Source organism: Cryptomeria japonica, chromosome 9 (assembly GCF_030272615.1).
Source record: "Cryptomeria japonica chromosome 9, Sugi_1.0, whole genome shotgun sequence".
Taxonomy (NCBI): Eukaryota; Viridiplantae; Streptophyta; class Pinopsida; order Cupressales; family Cupressaceae; genus Cryptomeria; species Cryptomeria japonica.
The window spans coordinates 593233113-593258759 of NC_081413.1; the positions used below are offsets into that span (position 1 = coordinate 593233113).

At 37.4% G+C, this 25647-nt stretch overlaps 1 protein-coding gene across 3 annotated transcripts in view; it reads right to left on the bottom strand.

The window, feature by feature from the left end:
* LOC131030153 (uncharacterized) overlaps window positions 1-25052 on the bottom strand; it is a 55368-nt gene extending 30316 nt beyond the window's left edge. The window contains exon 1 of one of the 3 annotated variants that reach the window (XM_059211314.1): window positions 24834-25052. Coding sequence is in view for 1 of the 3 variants with exons in the window: in XM_057960855.2 (XP_057816838.1) it covers window positions 24642-24650 (9 nt within the window). In the remaining 2 variants the exon portion in view is untranslated. Of the gene's footprint in view, window positions 1-24641; window positions 24775-24833 lie in introns of those variants that run through there. The other 2 variants (XM_057960853.2, XM_057960855.2) reach the window with 2 other exon arrangements.
* Between the last annotated feature and the right edge of the window lie 595 nt (window positions 25053-25647).

Below are 25647 nucleotides of genomic sequence, written 5' to 3' on the forward strand. Positions count from 1 at the left end.
GTCACATCTGAAACATTGTACTTCAGAAATGTCTCTCTTCTTCTTTGAAAACCTCTTCCCATTTGAGTTGTTGTCCCTCTTTCTCTTAAAGTTCTTCTTCTTTCCTTTCTTGTGGGAATTAGAGTTTAGAACTTGAATGTCTTCATTACCATTGTTTTGTTTTATTCCTCTTGTGACAAGTCGAGATTCCTCTTGAATGCAATCGGATTTCAATCTATCAAACTTGGGAAATTTAGAACGAGCATTGATTCCTTGAATGAACGATTCCCATGAGGTAGGAGGTCCATTTAGGGCCATCATAGCAAGTTCTTTGTTGTCTACTAGATGTCCAATAGTGGATAGTTGACCCCTAAGCTCGGTGATCCTCAAGAAATAGGATGTAACTGTTTCTCCTTTATTCATAAGCTCAGTGATCCTCAAGAAATAGGATGTAACTGTTTCTCCTTTATTCATCTTTATATGGTGTAGTTGATTCTTTAGGGTGAGAGCCCTGCTAGTGTTGTTGATTTCATAAATGTCAGCTAGTGCTTTGAACATCTGAAAGGCCGTCTCATATTTAGAAATAACTAGTACAATGTGGTCTCTTACTAAATCCACAATTATCTTAAGGGCCTTCTCACTGTCCTTGCTCCACCGAATTTTCTCTGTATCATCAGAGGGTTCAAGAATTTCACTTTTGACATGGGAGTCAATTTTATTTTCTTTCAAAACAAGCATGATCCTGAATTTCCAAGATACAAAATTTGATGCTCCATCTAATCTATCTTCAAACCTAACTCCGGTTGCCATTAGGATTATGGGAATGTGATCTTAGTAAGAGCCTGGTGAAAGTTTATGAGATCGTTACAGAATTTTTATATGATCTTCCTTAACTTCGCTCTGATACCATGTTAGGTTCTTTCAAAATTTTGTGATCAAAATAGAAGAGATGGAGATATGATCTGAAAGTTGTATTTTATCAACTATAGCGTGTTTTGAAGATGCACCACTTATTTATTTCGGTGTGTACATCCTCCTCAATGTAAGCATGCTATATAAGTGGATGAGGGGTTACATAGTGAAGAGATATGTCTTCCCACGTGGGAAGACACATCTCTTCCCTACGTACCTCTCACCACAGTATATAAACTAGTCACCATTTACTTACCTGATCGGAAGGAGTGCGACTTGTTTGAGAATCGCTTTACCACCCGATACCATGAACGGTGTAACCGTTGATCAAACGCGATAAGTTAACTTTGGATTTATTTATCATTAGTTAACGTTAACATATTAGTATATGTAATCAAATTAATATATATATACTAAGTCACAAGATACGGCGAATTTCATGGATGAAGTTCGATTTTTATCGAATCTGAAATTTTTATTTAAAAATCGTTTAAAATCGGTTTCAAAATCGTACGGCTTCAATGTCGGTTTTTTTAATTGTTTAAAAACTTAAAAAGCGATTTTGTTTAGGGTTTTTTAACATCGTTTAGGGTTTGCTTTAGATTTTTGGTGGATTTTATCTATAAAGCGTCGTTCTCCACCTCTGTAAAACACGTCTCCAAATTGATTGGTTATATTTTCCGTTTCTTTCTTCTGAAGACGCGTTGACTTCCTTTCCGTTGCAGGTGGACTGTGGGTGGACTGCGTTGCCGTTGCAGAAATCGCGAGTTGCAGAGGTCGCGGGTTGCAGAGGTCGTGGGTGGCAAAAATCGCAGGTTGCAGAGGTCGCAAGTTGCAGTTGCCCTCGCCGTAGGAGTCACGGGTTGCAATTGCCCTCGCCATAGAAGTCGCGGGTTGCAGTTGCCCTCGTCGTAGTTGTCAATTGCCATGGCTGCTGTTCAAGTAGGTGCCGTCGTGCCGAGTTCCATTTTTTTCACCCTTTGCATTCGACATAGCCATTTCATTTTTTTTTCTCGAGTGTAGTTGTTTGGTTATATAGTTTGATAGCTATATAGTTTTATTTTTACCATATATTTATAGTTTTATTTTTTATTTTAATTTATTTTTTTCCAGAATGCATTTTAGTTTTATTTTTACTATAATAATTTTTATTTTTCCAGAATGCATTTTAGTTTTATTTTTACTGTAATAATTTTATTTTTTCCAAAATGCATTTTTAGTGTAATAATTTTATTTTTTCCCAGAATGCATTTTAGTTTTATTTTTTACTGTAATAAGTTTTTTTTCAATATATACTGTGTTTTGAATTTAGAAATAGAATTTGTTATTTGTTATTTGATAAGTCTTAAATATTTTTTTGTTATTTGATGTATTTTTATTTTAAAAATAGATGTTTATAAAATTATTATATGCAGTTTTTTATTTTATTTAGTTATTAGAAAATGAAGCATTTATTATAATTAGTTTTAATATTATTTTATTTTATTTTTTCATTTTAAGCTAAAATTTAATCCATGTTTTAAATATTAAAAATCATTTTTCTTCTGTACAGATTGTAATGGCTCCCAACAAATCAACTTCAGAGGGATGGAAACATGTGACCCGCAATGGTACTTATCTTCATAGTAACTTGTGCCCGAAAGTTTATATCGGAACTTTAACAATGATAAAGGACCACTTGCTTGGTATTTCAGGGGGTAAAGGTGGAGGTGTTAATGCATGTCCAAATGTGTCCAAAGAAATTAGAGATATTTTAGAGAAAGAGCAAGCCTCTTCGATTGCAGGAAAGATGCAGGTGGCACAAAAGAAACAGAGAATTGAAGAGGATGTGTCTAGATCCACATCTATTATGTCTTCCTCTTCGAGTCTACCCAAGGCCACAGGGACATCCAAAGAGAGTGGAACTTTGAAGAGTCTTTGGAAACCAGTAGAGAAACAACAGGTGGATGATGCACTAGCAGATTTGTTTTACACAAGTGCTATTCCATTCAATGTAGCTAGAAATCCGCATTTTCGCAATGCAATTCAAAAAGTTGCAGAGTTTGGCAAAGGGTACACACCTCCCACTTCTGAGGCTTTCAGGACAAGTCTTTTGGAGAGGTCAAAGGAAAGAGTGACTGAGAAACTAGCTGAGGTCAAAGCCTCTTGGAAGGCAACAGGTTGCACCATATTGAGTGATGGATGGTCAGATATATGTCAAAGGCCATTGATCAATGTTTTGGTGGCTTGTCCTAAAGGTGTTGCATTCTTGAAAGTGGTTGACACCATGAACCACAAGAAAACTTCTGAATACATATTTAAAATTTTAGAGGAAGCCAATCTTGAAGTAGGGGTGGAAAATGTGGTTCAAGTGGTAACTGACAGTGCAGCAAATTGTGTGGGAGCTAGAAAACTAATTGTTGAGAAATACCCACAAATATATTGGAGTCCATGTGCAGCACATTGTTTGGATTTGTTGCTTCATGATTTGGCTAAGTTTCCATGGATACATGAAGTAATTCATAGAGGGAGAGCAATTGCAAACTTCATAAGAAATCATCGTCTCACATTGAGTCTTTACAGGCAGCATGCATCTAGGGAGTTGTTGAGGCCTTGTGACACAAGATTTGCTTCATTTTATATCACTTTGAAAAGAGTTGTTGAAGAGAAAGCAGCTTTGAGATCAGTTGTTTGTTCCAATAAGTGGGAAAATTCAGCGCTTTCTAAAAGTGCCAAGGGCAAGACCATAGAGCAAATTGTTTTAAATAGCAGCTTTTGGGAAAGTGGAACAAAGGTTTTGAGTATATGTGAGCCAATTGTTGATGTGCTTCGTATGGTTGATGGTGACAAACCTTGCCTTGGCATGCTTTATGAAAGCATGGATCGTTGTAAGGAAGCTATTCAGAGAGCACTAAATAATGTAGATGCAGAGTACATGGAGATATGGGCAGCAGTTGATTCCAAATGGAAAATGATGCATACACCTTTACATGCAGCAGCTTGCTATTTGGAGCCTAAGCTATTTCATATTGATCGACAAGCTAATTTTGAAATTATGGCAGGGTTTCATGAAGCCATTAGCAAATTTGAACTAGATCCAACAATTGCATGTCTAATCAGAGACCAAAGTTGGTTATACAAGAGAGCAGAAGGGTTGTTTGGAGTAGCAGGAGCCAAATATGATATGAAACGAGATGCAGTACCTAGTTATAGATGGTGGATGAGCTATGGAGCACAAACTCCTGAACTTCAGCGCTTTGCCATTAGAATACTGAGTCAGGGAGCAAGTTCATCAGCTTGTGAGAGGAATTGGAGTTGCTTTGACCACATCCATTCCAAGAAGAGGAACAAATTGTTGTCTGGAAAGTTGGGAGATCTTGTCTATGTTTGCAGCAATTTGAAATTGTTCATGAACAAATCAGCAAGCGACTCCACATCTTCACAACAACGCATTCCACAAGACATAGAAGTGCCAGTTGCAGATGAGCCTGACTTTCTTGATGAGGAATTGGATAGTGATACAGATGATGATGCTACACCATCTGAGCCAAGTGCTCTTGATGACTTAGAGCTTTTTTGAAGTTCTAAAATCTTAACTTTTTATTGTAACTTTTTGAAAAGAAAACATCTTCACAATTGTGATTTCACATGTTTCTTATGGTTTATATTTTATAACTGTGCCATCTTTTTATAATGACTTCAAATCTATTTAGCAATGTTAAGCTATTTTGATAATTTATTAGAAGTATACATATATTTAAAAAATAAACAAAATTATATAAGGCGATTTTTATCCGATTTTTTTTTTCGAATTTTTCCCTTGTCGAATTTCATCCGAATTTCATGGCTGTCGATTTCGAATTCAAATTCGAACCTTGTGACTTAGTGTATATATATATATAGGAAGCATGAAATACAAGCAACGTTACAAAATTTAACATTTTAAACATCACGCCTCTTCCCTCAAATCGGTTAAGCATTGATCAACACGTCTTATTATTATGAGTTAGTTAATACGTTTTATCATAGAATCAATTCATATCTTAATTGATTCATTTACAATATATTTTAATTATTATTTTATCACAACATAATATAACTAGTCGGTGAAACTAAATTGTCTAAGGCCGATTAGGCCAATTAGACAACTTAGTTGTCTAAATCAGATCAGTAAAATACCGACCAACGCTATACTTCAACACTCTAAGCCATCAAGACAATTAAAAACTATCAAGTATCCTCTTTAAGTTTTAGTTGATATCGACCCCACAATCAAAATTTGATAAGCTAAAAGAATAGGGAGACTAGATGTATGGAGATAAAAAGCAGTATTATTTAACATGGACGTTGGCGTACATCAAGATGAAAGCTAGAGAATGGATCAAAAATATCTTTTGGCGACATCTTTCAATTTGATAAAGAAAGAAGAGCTAAATAAAAAAAAGTAGTTCAAGAAGTCGTAATGGACGATGGAACGTAGAGGCATTGCAGCAAATGAGAAGAAAACGTGAAGAAGCTCCAAAAGGTATAAAAATACAAGAAATAATTTTAAAATGTAAGCCAAGAGCAAAATAGAGAGAGAGAGAGAGAGAGAGAGAGAGAGAGAGAGAGAGAGAGAATTCTTCCACGTATCAAAAATTGTAGCAAGAAACAAAACTAGAATATTCCTACCATTCTATTAGAGAAGGATAGTAAATTTGTAATTCAAGATGTGAATCCAAAAGAAGTAGGAAAGCATTGGAAAGTCATATGCTAGCAAAAAGCCAAGTCTGAATGGAAAATAAAACAAGATCCTTCCACAAATTTTTCTATATTATGGATTGCGAGATAACAAAAGCAACAGAAGAACCCACAAGTAAAAAGAACAATTTTGAAAGAATGGAATAATCAAATGCCTTAGTTTGTCAAATGGGGTAGCTAAAATGGTAACGCACCAGGGCTTTTGTGGTGGAGATCCATGTTCAAATCCCCAAGAGATGTTGCAGACTTAAATGTAAAACTATTGAATGTTTTATTGGGTAAAATACCACGTCAATTCGAGGTGTGTTGTAGCCCAACAAGCAAGCCTACATGCAAGTCATGGTCAAAGTTAATGGAAGAGATACCCCTCGATCATGGTAATTAGGCAGGATGGCAAATTACTGATAAAAAAATGAAGTGTCTTTTTTTGAACTTCATACAATATGTGAAGAATCTCAGGTTGTTCACCATGATGGACTTCTTGGCAACTAAAGCTCTCTCTCCTTCCCCATCATGAAATAGCCAAAGGCAATTTACAAGACTTCAACAAAGCATACATCGCAACAGTATATCAGTCATTTGGATTTGTCAACAAAGGTGTCCGATAAAGAGCTGCAAATGAAATCCGTAAGCTTGGCCTCTCCTTCCTGAACTGAGGAGGTGGAGACCCCAACAATAAGTGCTACTATCAAAAAGCTTAAGACTGTGGCCTTTATCCACAGTTTAAAGTGCAAAAAGCCTTTTGAAAATGGCGCTTAAGTTCCTAACATCATTGTATGTTCTGTCTAGTCAGGCTAAGGAACTGGTAAATTGTGTTTCTATGTTCCTAGTATTTTATGTCATGCCCCCAATCTTTCCTCAATAAAAAGCCTGTAAGTGAAATCGTCTTACAAGATAAGACTTCACGATTTCACCCATAAATCGTTGCTAAGGTTAAACAATGTCCAGTCATGCTATATACATCATGATCGGTTATATTAGTCAAACCCTTGTTAAGGCTGTGACATCTGTCAAACACGTGTTAAGGGCTGAAGATTAACATTGGTTACAAGGGAAAGAATCCCAAATTAATATCGATTGCATTAAGAAAGGATTAATAATGGCTAAGGCCTCATGATGGTGAAGAGCGACATCTAAAAGAGCATGTCCATTTGATAAGACACCCATTGGTAAAGAGTCATGTTCTTACAACCAAACCAAGGGATTTAAGGGACCATGAAGGAGATCATAAAAGATATGGGGTGCTCAACAAGGAGACAAATCATATTTTTTCTGACAAAATATCGTGTGGCAGCCAACTGGGTATGCTGTGACTTAGTCATGAATTAATACTGATTTACAGAATGTTATATATGAATTCTACTAAGAATAAGAGGGCAATATAGGGTCTAATACATATGCTGTAGCATTTATCAATAATAGTATAGTCAGATTTATACTTAATTTCTTATACATTCATAATACTTGAAAGAACAAGATATTAAACGGTCTAGTCCTTGATCTTTCGCTAATGCCTTCGTGAGGACAGGTTGGTTTGTGTGGGGGAGTAATTCCTCACAAGACGGGTAAGTCTCAATATGGGGTATGGACAGGTGTTCCGGAAACCTTAAGGGAGAAGTCCCAAGATGGGGTAAGGACCTGTGTTCCTGAAACCTTGAGGGAGCCTGCTTGTAGATTGGTTTCCAAGCGCCCTAGCACAGTAATTCCTCCATCCTCCGTTAGAGTTAGGAAAGTAATAAGGATAAACCCTTAATATAATTGGTTATTGATTGTATTATGAAGAATTAGTTGTTCACTAATCTCAAACGCTTAATTTAAGGCATAATAATATTTGATAATATATGTTAATTATTGGTAAACCAGCAGCCTCCTAGTAGGAGACATTACAATTTATCTTTGTTTCTAGTAATTTTACTAATTTATTGTTCAGAAGTAGGGTTGTTCAAGGGAGGTCTGTATGGGGTGCGTTGTTTGGGGATTCTTTGGATTAAAGACAGTAGGGTGACAGCCTGGCTGAATGCAGCCATTTGATATGTAATGTCTAGTGGGCAATGGCATTTCATTTGAATTTTCAAAGTTATAAGTGTTTTGTATGGTCTTACTTGAAGAAAATCTGAACAACAAATCTCACAAGTAATGCAATATATGCCCACGGGTATGGTAACTAGTATTAATAAAAGACAGTAACTTCTACAAAGCTTCTATACAACTAAATTTATATGATGATGATGATGGTTTTCATATTCCTTTTTTCAATTATCTTTGGTTCATCTGCTTTGGGCCATTTATACAGTAAGGGGACCCATTACAACCCCAATTCACCAATCAAAAAATTCCCTCACCTTAACACCAAAAGAAGAGAAAGCAGAACTCTTTAATGCCTTTAGACCAATTTGTCTATGAAATTCAATTTATAAAATTTGGCTGGCAAATAGATTGAAAAAAAACATTGCACAAGACCACTGAAGAACAAAGAGACCTCATGGCACAAAGACATATATTAGATGTGATCCTGTTAGCTCATGAAACTATTCTTTTAGCCCATAAAAGTAAGGAGGCAGGAAAGATGATAATATTAGATGTTCCTAAAGTTTATGGTAGAGTAAATTGGGAACTTTTCATCAAGAAAGTTAAGAAGTTTGGTTGACTTTGCACAGGAATGGGTGACATAGGTTGAAAAGCTACATAAGTACTACATTTTCATTCCTTTATAATAACTTGCCCACTCGATATTTTAATGAAAGACAGGGTTTGAGGCAGGGGGTTGCTCTTTCTCCCTACCTATTCATTATAGTGGCACAAGCTCTAAGAAAGAAAGCAAATAAGTAATGGGAAGAAAGAGTAACAGGTCTTAGCATAACCTCCTTAATGGATTCAGCATCCCATTTTCAGCTTATATATGATCCTCTTAAAGAAGTCACTCTAACTGCTCAGCGTGTGAGAGCTATTAAGAAAATCCTAATAATTTTTTTAAAATGATACAAGTTAAAAAAAAGTAGCCAGGATAGGTCAAAGATTTTTTCCTTTAATGTATTAAAAGAACTACAAGAAAGAACGTGCAAATTTGTGGACTTTGAAATATTTGAACTACCAAGAATTTACCCAGAAATTCCTATTATGGAGGAAAGGATGCAGCATTGGAAGAGAGTTCTGGATCTAATTCAGGAAAGACTATCAAAATTGAATGGACAGTAACTTACCTTTGAAGAATTCAATCAATTAAAGCATGTCTGCATGCAATTTCTATATAAATGATGTCCTTATTCAAGTAAAATAGTTGAAGCTATCACAAGATTTTAGATGTAATATTAACATATATCATAAAACAAAATATCTTTCTCAGGAATTTCTAGGCACACCAAAAGATAAAAATATTTCAATTTCTCAGGATGTTATTGAGAAAAAACTGGGAACCCAAAAAACAGTAATATATTCAGAAAAAAATGAGAAATAACTAATGTTTAATTATTTTGAGATTGTTGATCACAGATAATTGTAATATAAATATCTTTAACATCAATAAATAATTCTTCCAGAATGATAATGAACCCTTCATGCAATAAAATATAACTGAAGTAAATAAGACTTGTTAACCCTAGTGGACTTGTTAACCCTAGTGTTCACCTTATTAAGTCCAAGAAACTAATCCATACACAAAATGGTTACTATAATTGACAACTACTAACCTGTTGTGACGTATTCACACATTGCCCCATTGCAAATGGGGACCCCTACTTTCTGCTTTCTAGGGTTTGCTTTTTAGGTCTTTTAGGTTCTTGTCTATTGACCTTTTGCATTTGAAGGGTCACCAGGGGGCTCATTAGGGTAGCAGGCTCTACTTGAGTCAGGTGGATCTCCTCAAGAGGTCAGGTTAATTGAGTGATTAGGGGTAATTTAGATCATTCCTAGGGTGTTTTTTGTGTACTATATGGTCGCACTTCAAGTTGCTAAATCAAACCTTCGTTGAATGCATAATGTCCTCCTAGGTACCATCCCTTACATCAAGGACAGAGCGAATTTCAATTTCACTCCTGACCCTTCCAAAGGGTCCAGAGCGAAATTTCACAAAGGACCTAAATTCTTCACCTAAATCATTGAATGGTTGAGCAAATTTGCAAGGATATGGAAGCAAATGGATCTAGGATCAAGTCTAAGACAAAGTCAAGTCAGTTTGAAGGTGAATTGAGCCTAGAATAGGAATTTCGCCCCTGACCCTTCCAAAGGGTCCAGAGCGAATTCCTCTATAGGACATTCTACCTTGCCCAAACCTATGAACTAATCCTTATCCCATGCATTTTTGAAGGCAATTCACTTGTTTAAATGAAGAAATGTGGGAAATGGAGTCAGAAATCAACCCAAAATGCAAATTTCGCTCCTGACTCTTCCAAAGGGTCCAGAGCGAAATTCTTGTAACACCCTATTTCTTCACAAAATCTTGAACTAGATGCCAACTTGAGGAGCAAATTCACTTGATCATGATGGAAGGAGGCCTAAGAAGTTATATCCAAGCCAAAGAAGGGAGGAAAAAGGTGAGAAATGAGCCCAAGTAAGAATTTCGCTCTTGACCCTTCCAAAGGGTCCAAAGCGAAATTCACATAGCCTTCATTTTCTTCCTTGTCATGGCCAAGTTTTGGACTTCTAAGGCATGGTTGGAGTGACCTTGAGGTGTTCTAGCCTTTGAAAGAAGGTTTGAGGTGATGAAATGGTGAAAATCAACCTAGAATGGAAATTTCGCTCCTGACCCTTCCAAAGGGTCCAGGGCGAAATTCTCCATAAACCTCATTTTCTTCCATGTTTAGACTAAAAGCCTTGTTCCTTGGACATAGTGGGGGTAAATGGACATGTTCTTGCCTTAGGAAGTGAATGAAAGCATTGAAAAGTGAGGATTTTGTCCAAGATTGGCAATTTCGCTCCTGACCCTTCCAAAGGGTCCAGAGCGAAATTCTCCATAAACCTGATTTTCTTCCTTGTTTGGACCAACATCTTAGTTCCTTGGGCATATTTGGAAGTGGATTGACATGTTTTTTGCCTTAGGAAGTGATTAGAAGTGAAGGAGTGAAGGATTTTGTCCTAAATCATGAATTTTGCTCCTGACCCTTCCAAAGGGTCCAGAGCGAAATTCTTGAAAACACCTATTTTCCCTTTGGAGGAGGTCAAATCCTTGGTTTTTATGGCGTGGATGGAAGTGAAGATGTGTCCTTGCCTTTTGAGGTAGTTTGGAGTTGAAAAAATGAAGCAATGAGCTCAAGACATGAATTTCGCTCCTGACCCTTCCAAAGGGTCTAGAGCGAAATTCTCAATAGGTCCTGTCCCTGGCCATAACTTTTAGCGAAATTCTACTTTCAAGCCATTTTGAGGTCAAACAAGTGTTGTCTTCGTGAGAGGGGGATCCAAAGTTGAGAGTCAAAGGAAAGCAAGGTATGAAGAATGAATCTAGGTGAAGCAAAACAAGCAAATCAAGAATTTCGCTCCCGACCCTTCCAAAGGGTCCAGAGCGAAATTCCCAAAATCACCTAATTTGCCCATGATTGATATTAAGAGATGGATTCCCAAGCCTTGATGGAGAGAAGACTAGTGTATGCTTGCTTGGAAGGCATTTTGGAGTAGAGAAATGATATAATTTGTCCTAGAATGTGAATTTCACTCCTAACCCTTCCAGAGGGTCCAGAGCGAAATCCTTAAAACCTCTATTTTGCTCCAATTTTGCATCAAACCTAGTGTTGATTGAGATTAAAGGCATCCTTAGACATGCATTGAGCAAGTTGTGGTCACAAAATGTGAAGATTTTGTCCTAAAATGCAAATTTCACTCCTGACCCTTCCAAAGGGTCCGGAGCGAAATTCCTTATAGGTCCTGTCCTTGGCCAAGGTCCAAAGCGAAATCCTCTTTTTTGGTCTTTTTGGAGGTCAAATCAACGATGTCTTCAGGACAAAGCGATTCAAAGGTCAAGAGAAGTTCAAGGCAAGGAGATGATGAAATTTGAGCTAAAATGCAAATTTCGCTCCTGACCCTTCCAAAGGGTCCAGAGCGAAATTCTTATAGGGCCTGTCCCTGGGGAAGATCTTGAGCGAATTTCATTCTAATGCCTTTTTGTTGATGATTTAAGGTAGAAAATGATATGTGAGATAAATATATCATATGTACTTAATCATATTTTGGTTTGTTTTGCAAGTGGAAGAAAATCAGGCCAGGACAAGGACGACCTATTCTAAGCCCATCACCATCAAGGACGTTCCAGATGCATAAAGGAGGACTCAAGGTGTTTTGAAGCGTTAGAAGACTTCAAGTGTTCGAGGAGTTGCAAGCTAGCCTCAAGACCTCATCCTACCACATGACGAAACCACATGATGACAGAGAAGAATGACACTTCAAGGCGAGGTATGCTACCAGAGAAAGAACACTTGACAATGAGGAAGCCTCATCAAGCATATGGGAGTCAAGGAGGTACATCATTCATCGCGTCAAAAGACAGAAAAGGATTAACCAAGACACAGACATCAGACAAGGTGGCATCCCAGTCACTACTCCTGCAGTTGGATTGGTCCACCTCAGCATGTCCAGATTCAATGTACCTGACTCATCAAGGACGACACAAAATTCGGTGTACCTACCCCTACTTCCTATTGGTCCTCACTCCTGGAATGTAATTTTCTCATTGGCTAAGGAAGTTTGTTATAACAAACCCTAATTAGGGTTTCTATCCTTTAATCCTAGCCATTGATTCTAAGTCAATCAGAGCCGTCAATTTGTAAGGGGCTCTCTATATAAAGCCTTGGCTCCTCATTTGTAAGGGTTAATAGTCAGAGCTTAGTTAATAGTTAGGAGTTAGCAAAAGAGAGAGTCAATAATTAGTAGCTCAATAGTAGATAGCATTTTAGAGTAGAGTAGAAAGAGAAGGCAAAGATTGTTGCCAAGAGATTGTTGCAAAAGACATGTAAACTTCATTGAAGGAATAGTGAATTCTATGTGACGATTCTACAATTTGCATGGTCTCTATACTTCTCAAATTTAATTTCATGTTATTAGATGAATGGAAGAAATTTGTATGATCAATGGTGAAATTTGTATATCCATACTACTAGCAGTTTGTTGATTGCAAACTTGCCTTGCGTAGTCAACTGGAATCATCCAACTTAAGCTTAACTTCAATTATCGCTTCATCATTGATACGCATCAACCTGACGGTGTTTATGCTTGTAGCGGTGATCTGAACATCATAAAGCTACCCTTAGAAGATCGCACTAGCCTTGTGGAGATGATCATAGCATGTCAAAGAAAGACTTAGTTAAAGTTTCATCAAAGGTCATCCATTGCTCCTACATTCTTAGTGTTAGAACTAGATCCTTCTCCAACCCTTATCCTTTTCCCTTTTTTAAAAATCAAGGATCAATAAAGACCCACATTCTAGTGATATCCAAAGCAAATCAGACGCTCAGGCCATCGAAAGTAAGTCCCCTTGTGATTCCAGCAAAATCACATCATACCACGAGAAGCTTATCCACACGTAGAGACCCTACATACAAGAACCTTGGAGTTGCTCTGATTGATCCTTCGACAAGATCTTCAACAGTCGGGGAAGCTTTGTTCAAGAGAGGATAAGATACATTGGTATTTTATTTTGTGTTCGCATGTGCACAAAAAACACATCAACATAACCCTAACCTCTTCATATACCTCATAGGTTTACAGCAAGGGCAACAATCATGCCTACCTTCCAAGACAGCAATGTCATGTCTTAACATCATTTTCTATAACATTGAAAGCAATAATGATGCCCATGTTAATTGATCACAGTACTAGTAATGATGCTACTAAAAAATATTGTGATCAAGAATGATACAGATCACAATAATGATAGAATGCTATTAATCACTAATCATAAGGTTACTGTTGTCAATTTTTGACACCCTTTGTCCATCACTGAGAACCGATCAAAGATGCGATCCATGGACCGGCACTGCCCCAGTTGATCAAGGAGAAAAGTAGTGGATTTATGAAGTGTGAAGTGTTGTCTTGTCTGGAGGAAGTTCCTTCCTTAGTCGCCTCTCTCTCTTCCCCGGAACTCCGAAACCTCAAGGTTCCGAAGTTCCTCCCTTTCCTTCCTCCTCTTCAGTTCCCCGGAACCCCGAGCTTCTGAGGTTCCTTCCTTTTCTTGTCTCCTCTTTTGTTCCCCGAAACTCTGAAACCTCGAGGCTCCAAAGTTCCTTCCCTTTGCCTTCTCTTCTTCCCTTTCCTGGAACTCCGGAACCCCGAGGTTTCGAAGTTCCTTTCCTTGTTTCCTTCCCCTTCTCCGGAACTCAACTCCGGAACCCCAAGGTTCCAAGGTCCTTCCTTAGTCATCCCCACTTCGGAAACTCAAGTTTCCGAAGTCCTCCGACTTCCTTCCGGCTTGCAACACTTTCGGATGGCTTGATCAACACTCAAAGCTTTAAATGCTCTGACGACTCTTGTGACTTGTGCGCCTTCTTTTGTGGAGCTACAAGGTTGCATTTAATGAGTTTGCAGGATTTCCATCAAGAGAGGTACAGGGCCATGCTTATTGTGGTTACTTATGTCATACATGCATGCTCTAACTTTGGAATGTCAGTCAATCCACCTTCTTGAAGTGCCTTTCTTCTTAGGATTGCATTTTCAAGGTATGGCTAGGTTGCTTGTATGTACACAATGTCAAGTGCATGCACTTCCTTGCATTCCCTAACTGACATTTCCCTGCACACACAAGGGTCATGATCTCTCTTATGCAACCATTTTCTATATAAGGCTGTTATGCCTCATTGTAAAGGGTTCTCTCCCTACTTGATGGGGTTTACCTAGCCTGCTCAACACTCCACCTAGTTGGTGTTGCTCAACTCCACCAACTCACTAGGCCTAGTTGCACTCTAGACCTCCAAGTCCTTCTCAATCTCTTTTAGGGCTTGATTCTTGACCTTTCTAAGGTGTTTGCTTCAGGTGTTTTGGTTAGGAACCCTATCAATTCACTGTGCTTCTCAGGTGCTCAAATCTGGCCTCTTGGCCTCAACTTGTCAGAATGACCTCCTGCTGTTGTGAGGTGATGCAGAGGTGTAGAGAGGTCTTCTAACATGTTTTTAGTGCATTTGGAGTCCATTAGTGGTTTGCAACCATGAGGTTTCTTACCGATTTCAAAATCTTGCCTAGAAAAGGGCTACAAGGAATGAGCCCCAATTAGGCCTCCTAAACCGGTTTTTTAGGGCTTGAGGGAAAACGATTCAAAGGACCCCAAACAAGTTTGGTTTTTCTTCAAAGATACACCTATCCCTAAAGGATTTTTGCGGTTTTAGCCCCTGGTCTAACCGTACAATGTATGAACCCCAAAATGAGGGTTTTGGGGGGTTTGTAAGGCCTTTAACCAGCAGTGAATGAACAAATTGGGGTTTTGGTATTAAATGGATTTGTCAAAGCTTCTCCCTGCATAGACAAGTCTGCCCCAACCCCATGGACCCCTCCAAACTCTGAAATGGTGATTTTACACACACCCCTGCACTTAGCACTTCATTTTCACCTTATTTCCTCTAGTCGGGTTGCTCCTGGACTCGCCTAGAATAAGGTGGCAGTCATGTTTAAACACTTCTCCGGCACTTGAACCTGCATATGTACAATGTACAGGAGGTTGCCAACCATGTCCCAACTAGCCGTGATGGCAGCACGTGTGGGACTCATGGGGCAACCATAATTACAAGAAAATTGCTATTTACAAGACAAAACTAGCTGTTTACAAACTTGAGCAAGAAAACACCAAAGAACAGTATTTACAAGACTCTAAATTGAACCAACAACACAATAACACACAGGAGTAACTCAATCCATTGCTGGATCAATGGATTCAATCCATATTCTATTGCAAAAAGAGTAAAATCAAGCCAAAATGCTGCCAACAAGACTGAAAATGAGTAGTTTCAGTTGTTGAACTTACTTCACACACTTCACCAACCTTGGTAAACGTGCAAGAGAGGGTTTTTATAACTTTCCCATGTGTGGAGTCCTCCTAGGGCGTTGGACAATCCCTAACTCCACCGCTAACCAATTCAGGACAAAAGTTGTCATGACAACTTTTTGCAACTTTGCACTTTTGCACTTTTTGGTCTCTCCCACCTATAAGACCTATTCCAAGTCATCACATATGACTTCTTAAACATGTCTAAGACCTATTTAACCCTCCCTAATGCCTATACCAAGTTTTGACACTTTTGACCAACAAGAAGGCCAATCACCTACTCAAACCCACTATTTACACAAAAATGCAAACCTAAGTAGAATGAACTCAACCTAGGCCTACATTGACACAAAATACTCACTCTTGGACCCTCCTACAGTCCTTATTCACTACTAACTTGGCTAAGGTTAGTACAAGCCAAATTTGTAAAAGCTAAATTGCCTAAGTCCTAGGTGCTCCTGCACCACTACTGGCTTGAGCTATTCTATGTTCTTTCACTTCTCTTAAGGACTTGTAAATTTTTGCATTTCTGCAACTGTAAGTTTGGCCATTGGCCTTTGAATGAATTGAAATCATCATTATTGTCTTACTTCAACTTATGGATGTTGTGTATTTGTTCTTACCTTCATTATAAGTGTATGTTTGTGGCTTTCTTTCACATACATGTTGTGTTAACCTATTTCTAGGTGTGACTTGTGGGAAGCCTTCTCCCCTCTTGACATTCAACGAATTCTAACCTCCATACATGCATTGGGGTCATTCATACAACTGAAGTTTGTGCATCTCCTAGGTATTTCAGTTGATTCTTTGTGTCATTTCGGGTAGGGAGAGAAACAATCTCTTATCTTGGTGCATCGACCTCCTTTCATTTTAAGCATTTTCCTCTTCCCTTTTCCTCTGCAAGTTGTTAGGATAGGCTTAGGAGTAAGTTTTGAAGTGTCGAGTTGGTTCAACACCTACACCTGGATTGAGAAGGAAGTCGGCCTTCTCTGGAGACTCAACCCCCTTGCGCAAGGTCCCACACTTCGGAGTTGTTTCCATGTTTCACGAGGTTGTTGAGTTGATAGCTCAACAAGGGTGCAAGCTTTTGTGATAACAATTACCAAGCACAAAAGGATAGTTATATCAAAAGACAATAATGATGACAACAACTCAACTGATATGAGATTATTAGAAGTTGACATGTAACAAAGAAAATTCCCAAACAATTACCTCAATAATACAATTATGTTTATAAATAAAGTAATGACAACAATATCCATTGATAAGTACAAATGACAGTAAGTCAACAACAGCACTAACATCTATAATGTAATAATTATGACAAGTCAAAGGATAGCATAATCATTTGACAGTTTTGTCTAGTAATGACAATGCTCACAAATCATAAATAATGACAGCAGTGTTTCCTGTCAATAAAGGCAACAGTGATAATAACTAATTACAATAACAGTTATGTTCACTATTTGCAAGGTTTTTAAACCCAATTATACCAAGTGTCTTGAACTAACGACAGCAATAATTGTTGTTGTCCCTTGCAACAAACCTAACTGCTATCCAATAATGGGAGCTGGAAATCTTAACAGCTACTTACACCAATCAAGGAGTATAACCCATTTATAAAAGTTCAAGAGAAGAATAACCAAAAATCAAAGGTCTAATGCTTTTATAGAAAAGGAAAAACAAAAACTAATTTATTGTGATATATTGGTGAAACTTTCACTCAAAGTAGCAATTAAAAATATTTTAAGTGTCAAGAACCCTGCCAAGAAAATATATATCAGAATATATCATGATATTTTAAAGATATTTGCTTCTAATATTATATATAATGTAGAAAAGAAAAGTGAATATTTTGCACTTTTCACCCTTATTTTGCACTCAATTTGGCAATCTACTTTTATAGAACAAGATCTGTTACCATTTTGAATGTTTTGAGCTCTTATATGCATTCCAATCCGTATAATGCACCGAATTCTAAGCCCACTTCATTTTTTGCATTGCCTTGTACCCTACTCTTGATCATTTGCCTGTCCTTAATGCTAATGCATACCCCTGTCACCCTCGACAGGACATGCATAGCAGTGTTCCCCCCATACAATCATGCCTAAATGCCTTCCCTCTTACACTACCCTAACTCTAACTAGCCTCCAACAGCTAAAATGGCTAGAAAGGATCTGCGTGTTTATAAAAGAATTTTTTTCAGGTAAAGAGAATCCATTAGGCAATAGGAACAAGCCCTCGCACATTCAACCACAAACCCTTCAATAAACTTCCTCAAACAAAATTGGCATGTTTTCTGCATTCAGCTGAAATCTAGCATTTAGTTCTGAATTGCAGGTACTGTAGTCACATTCTTTTTCCCTAGTTGTAAGTTGCCCATTTGTTGTCAGTCCTACAGATGGTGTTGAGGGGGATTTTGAGGCATATAATCCTTGTATGTCCTCTTGAGTAAACTCTTGATCGTATTAATTGGATAGGCAATTAAAGCCTCAAATTTAATTTGTTTTAAACTTTATTTACCATGCATATGGTTTTCCCATTTTCAATTACCATTAGCAGGAAGTAAATTTTCATTTTGTGGGCTATAAGAAGTGGGGGCAATTTAAGGGAATATAAATTTCTGCAAATCCTTTTGTAGCCAATTAATAGTATATAGTGGAATTTCATTCCTTTTACCATGAAAGTATGGTGGACCCGTGTTTGAAACAGTGAAAAAGGAAATAAATCTATGTATGCAAAGAGATTATTTTATCAAATAGAATGTAATGGTGGGCCCATTTCAGGTATCAAAAGGTTGAATTTTTCCCTATCCCAGGTTCAAGAATGTAATGTCCCCACTTTGAAATAGAACTTAATAATAAATAATAATAAAAAAATTAAAATACAAAAGAATAGACACAAAATTTGAATTAAAATATAAAAGAATCTAATTAAATATAATTAAAATTTAATTAAGTTAATGAATGGTCAAAAGACAAGGAAAAGTTGTGACTCCCTCAACCATGAGATATAAAAGGGAGAAGAGAACCTCATTTGAGAAGGGGGATAATTTGGGGAATTAGAAGTGCAAATCTGATTTAAATAAGAAGTGCAGATCTGATTGTGAAAGGTTGTGTCCCTTTCAAAGGGCAGAAATAATGAAGAGTTGCACTCTTTCAAAGGGTGCTAATGGTGAAAGGGTGTGTCTCTTGCCAAAGGGCATACATGATGAAGAGGTGTGACCTCTCCCTCACATTGAGAGATATAAAGGAAAGGAATCAAAAGCATCCAGGGACATCGTCATCGATCAGATCAGATCAGTTACAGGCAGTAACATCCTTGTTCTTGGTGGTATGCACGGGGATGTGCTTAATATATGAAGCTTGATGATGTTCTTATGCAGAATTTAATAGCAATATTAATAAAGACTGCAAACGTATGACAGTCATACTTAATTACATATTAATTCATAATACATCAGAACCTAGTGTACTCATAACCCATTCCTTAATCATTCACTAAATCCTTCATGAGGATGGGCTAGATTTCTGCTCAGCGAGAGGCAGTGTAATTCCAACCAATTAGGTAAACCCAAGATGGGGTAAGGATCAGATTCCATAAACCTTGAGGGTATAGTCCTGAGATGGGGTAAGGATCAGATTCCGTAAACCTTGAGGGGTATAGTCCTGAGATGTGGTAAGGATCAGATTCCGTAAACCTTTAGGGTATAATCCTGAGAAGGGGTAAGGGTCTGCATCCGTAAACCTTGAGAGAGCCTGTTGTAGTTTGGTTTCTCAGCGCCCTGGCGACACAATTACCCCTTCCTCCCTTAGGGTTTGATAGTAACAAGGTTAGATCATATATAGAAGGCTATGAATTACAAAATGTAGAATTAATTGTAAGAAGGCATAATAACTTGGTAATGCATTCAGTAATGTATAATAATTTTTGGAAATATGACAGCTTCCAAGTAGGGGACATTACAAAGAATGCCAGAAAATGATGAATCTGAGATTGAGAAAATAAGCTACACCAGTATGAGAAGGCCAGCTTTAGATATTATTGTTATTGATTGTGATACCTCGGTAACAACATGCAGTCTTTATAAAGCATGTGATGTAGCAAAGTTTGAAAGAACATCAACTTTTAAGGATTTGTGTTGCATTCTGAATGATAAGGAATTCAACTGCCCTCCTCCAGATGTTACCATTAAGTTTCAATTGCAGACGAAGTCTCTCTTTAATGATGTCGTGCAACCATAACATGTACTGAATATTGTCATCCAACCCTTAATAGCATGCACATTAGGCACCATATGCTTGTGCATGCATTCTAGATTACTCTTGCCCCTTGTAATGGTATGTTGTGCAGACAAGCTGATGTTTTTATATTCTTTTCACCTACTTTGCTTGGCTCTACCAAATAAACTAATTACTGTGCATCCACGGATTAGTCATCAGTCCACAAAGCATAGGCGCTTATCAGCTTTGAACTTCATAAACATTGTGCAGCAAACTAAAATGTTGTACCATGCATGCGTACTCTCTTGAATCTTGCACCTTTTATTATTGTTCCCTAAGTCCTCCTCTTGCATAAATCTCTTTCTTCATATCTGAAGTGTGAATTACAAAGGACCATATATTGCAATGTCCCCTCGTCCTAGCCAGCTTAGTATTCAAGGTTAGTCTATTAACGAATCCTCGCAGACTAATGATATGGATAGAGGACACTTCATTTGATGATTTTGTCCTGCTTCAGATGGCACTCTAGAGCGCATTTGGTGGGAATCAGTTAATAATTATATTATCATCAAGTTGCTGGTCTGAAACTACACTAGAACCATGCAATACACCTCCTAAAAGTGACTTAACTCTAGAGAGAGAGTGAGGTGCCTCCTTGCCAGGTATCCTTGAGGTGAGAGAAAAAGGTTAACTCAAAGAAGGTTTTAAAAAGTCATGTTAATATTTATTAACTAATGTATTTCTCGTAAAGTGATTTTATGTTATAAGGTCATTTAAAAGCTTATGTTGGACGCCTCCTTAAGAGTGAGTGAAGACAAATAAAAGAATAAAGTAAATCACTTAAGTGGGAAAACCTAATGAGCTCTTAGAAAAAGAAGAAACCCTAATTAGGGTGAAAGGAGATGAGAGAGTTATAAAGACACTGGGATTCATTTGTCAGACATGTTATGTTGGATTATTTCTCTTTCTTGTCTCCTGCGAGGAGCGTGGCTGAACCCTAAGGGATAGAGCTGCTTGTGGAGACAAAAACCTCCATTAGCAAACACACTTGCAATTGTGGAAGATCAACCAAGACTGTGCAAGGGAAATCTCATAGCAGGGGTTTCATTGGAGCTTCAAAGATTTCAGTTTTGAAGAGTTGCTGGTTGAAATCTGAAGTGAGGTGTTTGTGTGCCAGGCTGCCCCCTATTTTGGCTTATTGTAGCTAAGAAGAGGGTTTCTTATGCATCTCCATCTTGAAGACATCAAGTCTCGTCAACACCAGCAACATGGTTTAAGTTTGCAGTAGATTTAAGAGAGTTTAGAGTATATTTATTAAGTTTTCTGAGTCAGCTCCTTGCGTGCTAGGCCGACCCCTTATTGGGCACATTTGGAGGAAGGCAAAGCCATTACCCTTTCTGTTTGGTATTGGTTGTTTTAGTTTTTCACCATCTATAAAGATAGAGGCACTTTTGTTGAGAGTTTCCAAGCTTTATGAGTTTTTTGAGACAAGTTTTTCTAAGTGAGGCGTTTGCTTGTGAGGCCGACCCATCTGGGACAGCATTGGAATCCGAGGAAATCAGTACAACTGCTGTTTAGTGTTGGTATTGATCAGACTCATCTTCTGCAGTGGGAAAAGACAATTTGGTAGCTGATTTCAAGGGATTAAGGGGGGTATTTTGGCGTAGTTTCTGAGTGAGCTGGCTGCTAGCCTAGCCGACCCCTTTCATGACCCTTTTTGAAGGTAGAACAGCTAATTGATTGCTGTCCAGCATCTGAGTTAAAAGGTTCTCCTCTTCACAGCAGATTGCATCAATTCCTACCATATAACAAAAGTTTTAACTTTTAAGTGATTACAGCAGTGGAATCAGTAGCAAATCAGTTCGAACCAGCTCTGCAAGTGAAAGGTTTCCTAAGGACAAGTGCTTAGTTGCTAAAAGGTTAACTTCTACATTTTAGAGTGCCTCAAGTAGACTTAACCTTTGGGGTTGATTCGGCTGCAACTCATTGGCTGAGTGACCTACATGGCTGCCACCTTCAAAACATCAGATTTGCAAAGTATTCTCCAGTCTCTCACATCCAGATCTCAGGGAACAATTCATGGGTATGCCTAAAACTGAATTGTAAAATCATATTGCAAATTAGTTTCATTTCATACAGCAAAATTGTATTTTTCAGATGTAAGAATAAATCTGGGACACCTCCCAAGTTGCAAATTATTGTGCTTCGATATTTAGGACTGATAATAGAAGGCTATATTTTTATTTCTAAAGTTCATATATGTTGATCATCTCAAACATTGCAAAAACAAACAACAAACCATTCTACAACTTTTGTCTAGCTCTGAAAGAACATAAAAAAAATTCTAATATAGTATTTTTAGTCTAAAATAAACAAGCAGGTTGCAGTTTCAGTGCTCTGCCTGGGGTGGGACATTGCAGTGGTATCAGAGCGGTTTCCTGCCATCCTGTGTTCTAAATATTTCAATTTGAGTTGTGGTTGCTTCCAGTCTTCAGATGCTTGATAGTTTCAAGTAGCTCATCTTTCAAACCTCTCCTGAATTGTGCACAACAAATTGGCAAAGATGAATGTGGATAAGTCTATCTACGAGTTGCCAATAGTGGCATGTTGTGATGGTTAAGTTGTTGTGTTGTTGTTCTTGCCATCAAGGTTCAAGTCCCACCGGTTCATAGCTCCGGATTAAAAAACGTTTACCCCTTATTTAAAAAAAAAAGTCTATCTACGAGTTGATGCAAGAACTCTCCAAACTAATTAAGGACCTAGACATCAAAGGGTACCTAAAAACAGTGACAAGAACCAAACATGAGAAGTTCATAGAAGATCATACAGATGGAGATAGTGCCTTGATTCATAAAGACTATGTGACAGGGCTTCAAGATGATTATTTGGACAAGCATACAGTTTCTGTGGTTGAGGTTGTGCATGACGAAGAGGAAAAAGCAGCCTTGGATCCAATTTCAGTTTTATCAAATGAAGGACTTGAAAACAAATCTGATTTATCATTGCTTGGAGCTGATTCTGAGCAAAGGCGTGATGAGAAAGATAATCCTATTGAGCACCATCATCAAGTTGATGTTGAAGAGCACACGAAGATTGAAGAACATGCCATTAAGGAGGTTGACAAATCAGGAAATCAGTAATTTATTGCAACCATAACCCAGGAGCAAACTTCACTTGGAAGTGCAAATTTTAGTCATGGGGAAGATGCTGCTACAGGTAAAGAATACTCAACTTTTTATGTGGCAAATTTGGAAATCAGTATTGATAAGTGTAATGAAGGGATGGACTTTATTCACAATGCTATCTCACCTTCCGAGGATTATATGGTGCCTTCTTGTAAGTCACTTGCTATTGATGGAGATAGTGCTCATTCAAATGAAGTGGAATTAGACAACATTTTAAGTGGCAACTCAAGTCACTTAAATGAAGTTGATCATGAACTTATGGCACTGCAAGGTATTGAGAATCGACGTGTGGTTTCAGATGACAAGGTAATACAAGCACTAGTGTTAACTCTAGTGTTACCCCTTCCACCTTTGTTTGAGATAGAAATATTATTAGTCTTCAATGTACCACATCCATTTGCAAGCTGATACCAAATTTTCTTAGCATCTAAATCCAGTTGAATGGAGACATGCACAATTATTAATGTATGGATGCCTTCCATATAGAAGTTGGTGAGGTTCCTCTCTATACCTCTAGAAACATCATTATTTCTCCTCTTCCAAATTTGGTAAAGGCATTCCTCTGTAAAAACAAATCATTACTTGGACAAAAATTCAGAATCCACATCATATCAAGTATGAGTCCACAAATCAATGCGTATAAATGGATTTACTTGTTAGACTACTTACTATTTAGCAGTTTGGCGCTTTTGCAACTCAATGGGAGGTCCCTTTATAATTGATATGCATCTGTAGTCTGACTATATGTTTGTCTCTCATTCATAAACCCTCATTTTGAACTATGCAACAATATGAAGGATTTAAAACATATGGTTAATTGATTGCTTGAATTTTTAGAATCTCTCACCATTCCAACAGAATAAAAGCCTTTTATAACTTGCGACTCCACACACAAGACTTATCCCTCCGAAAAGTAGCCCAATAGCCTAATTTATGCCCTTTATCTCGATTGAAGTTTTCCAGTTTCTCTTGTTACATCCTCTATCTATAAAGATCTCTGGTAACTTGAGCTTTCAAATTCCAATTACCGGTCAATTTCATCCACCTTATGAGAACTATCTGGGCAATCTATTACAACTTGTTTCCCGCACTCACCATGCTCAATGTTTTTCAGTCCGAATTGTTGGAATACTAAATCTCAAGATGATCTTGATACTAGCACTGTAATAAGCACATTTTGATCGTGCTCACTTAACAAGTGTTCTATCAGCATAACTCAATACCGTCTGCAGGTCTATCTCTTTTTGCAAAACACTCACATGAGGTGCACTCAGAGACAAGGTAAACTCAAAACGTCTTATATTTACGCTTATCACAGCATACCGTGACCATGATTTATTCAATATAGCTCTGTATTGAGTATGTCTCCTAAACAAAGTGCCTCTGCTGCCGACAAAAACATCCAGGTTTAAATCTGACATAGTATGTAGGTAGCATCAGAGCAGTTGATGCATTTATGTCTGTATGCACGAAATATATAAATGCAATAAAAATTCCAAGCCCTCCAAGCGTTTTCAATTCAGCAATAAGAAATTATACGTTTCCTCGAAATATATAAATAAATTTGTTGCACTGAAGTGAACCCTAATGTTACCCTAAAAAGTGTTAAATTCGTCGTTACAAAGTTTGCAAGCCAAAACAAAACACACATTCTTGCAAAGTTGAATTTACATTCAACATTCTCGCAAAGTTGAGCTTGGTAGTTGAGCTCAGAACATCATTAAGAAAATTGGGTAAAGAATAGGTAACTGGATCGAAAAGGCTGTTCTCCTAAATCTTCCCAAAAGCAGATGTAATTTGAAGTAAGTAGGGTACGAAAATAGACTACAATCATAAACCCTATTTGCTGGAGCAAAAACTGACCTGGTAATTCTCCGAGAGTTGGTTCGCTTTCAAATTGTAAGCAACCTAAAAATAGCAGGACACAAGTTGAGGAGTTTTTTCTCTTTCAAGAGTAATTTAGCAACTTTTAGCTAAAAACACATCATATGGGGAAAGTATTCACTAACTTCCCTTTTCTAAAATCTTTATGTGAGAATTTCAAATCACAGCAGGTTTGTTTTTTCTCCAGTCCTTTGATTTCAGGGTAATCATGGGATATGATGATGCTACGTTAGTATTTTTTAGTATTTTTTTAATGTTTAAAAATAAAATAAAAAATTGAGGGCTTATGTTTTATTGATGTGTTGATATGACATCATATAATTTGTTGTTTTTATATTTAAAGAATACATTTCATTCAATTACGGGTATTCGTCATAACAACTATTGGAACTTGTTCAACAAGTGTGTGCTTTGCCCTTGTAAATAAGGGAGAGGGTTTGATGATGGTGCGGGATCTAGTACTTGGGACAAAAGTTGACAGTCTCACCTCTCCAAATATCAATTGACTCCTTAATGTTAAACATAAAATTAATCTTTTTTTTCTTCAAATTATTTTTATAACATGTAAACAAAATACATGTTAAATCAAGTATGTGTCCAATTATAGGTAGAGCAATTACTATTCACCATCTCAAAATTAGGTGAATGTAAATAGATATTTATATTTCCATTATATAGCCACTTGTATAAAAATAGTGATTTGACATGAAGAGACCACTTCACATTTCATCAATAATAGATTAAATATTTGACCATACAATTACAAAATATCTCACTATTATTTCATCTATTA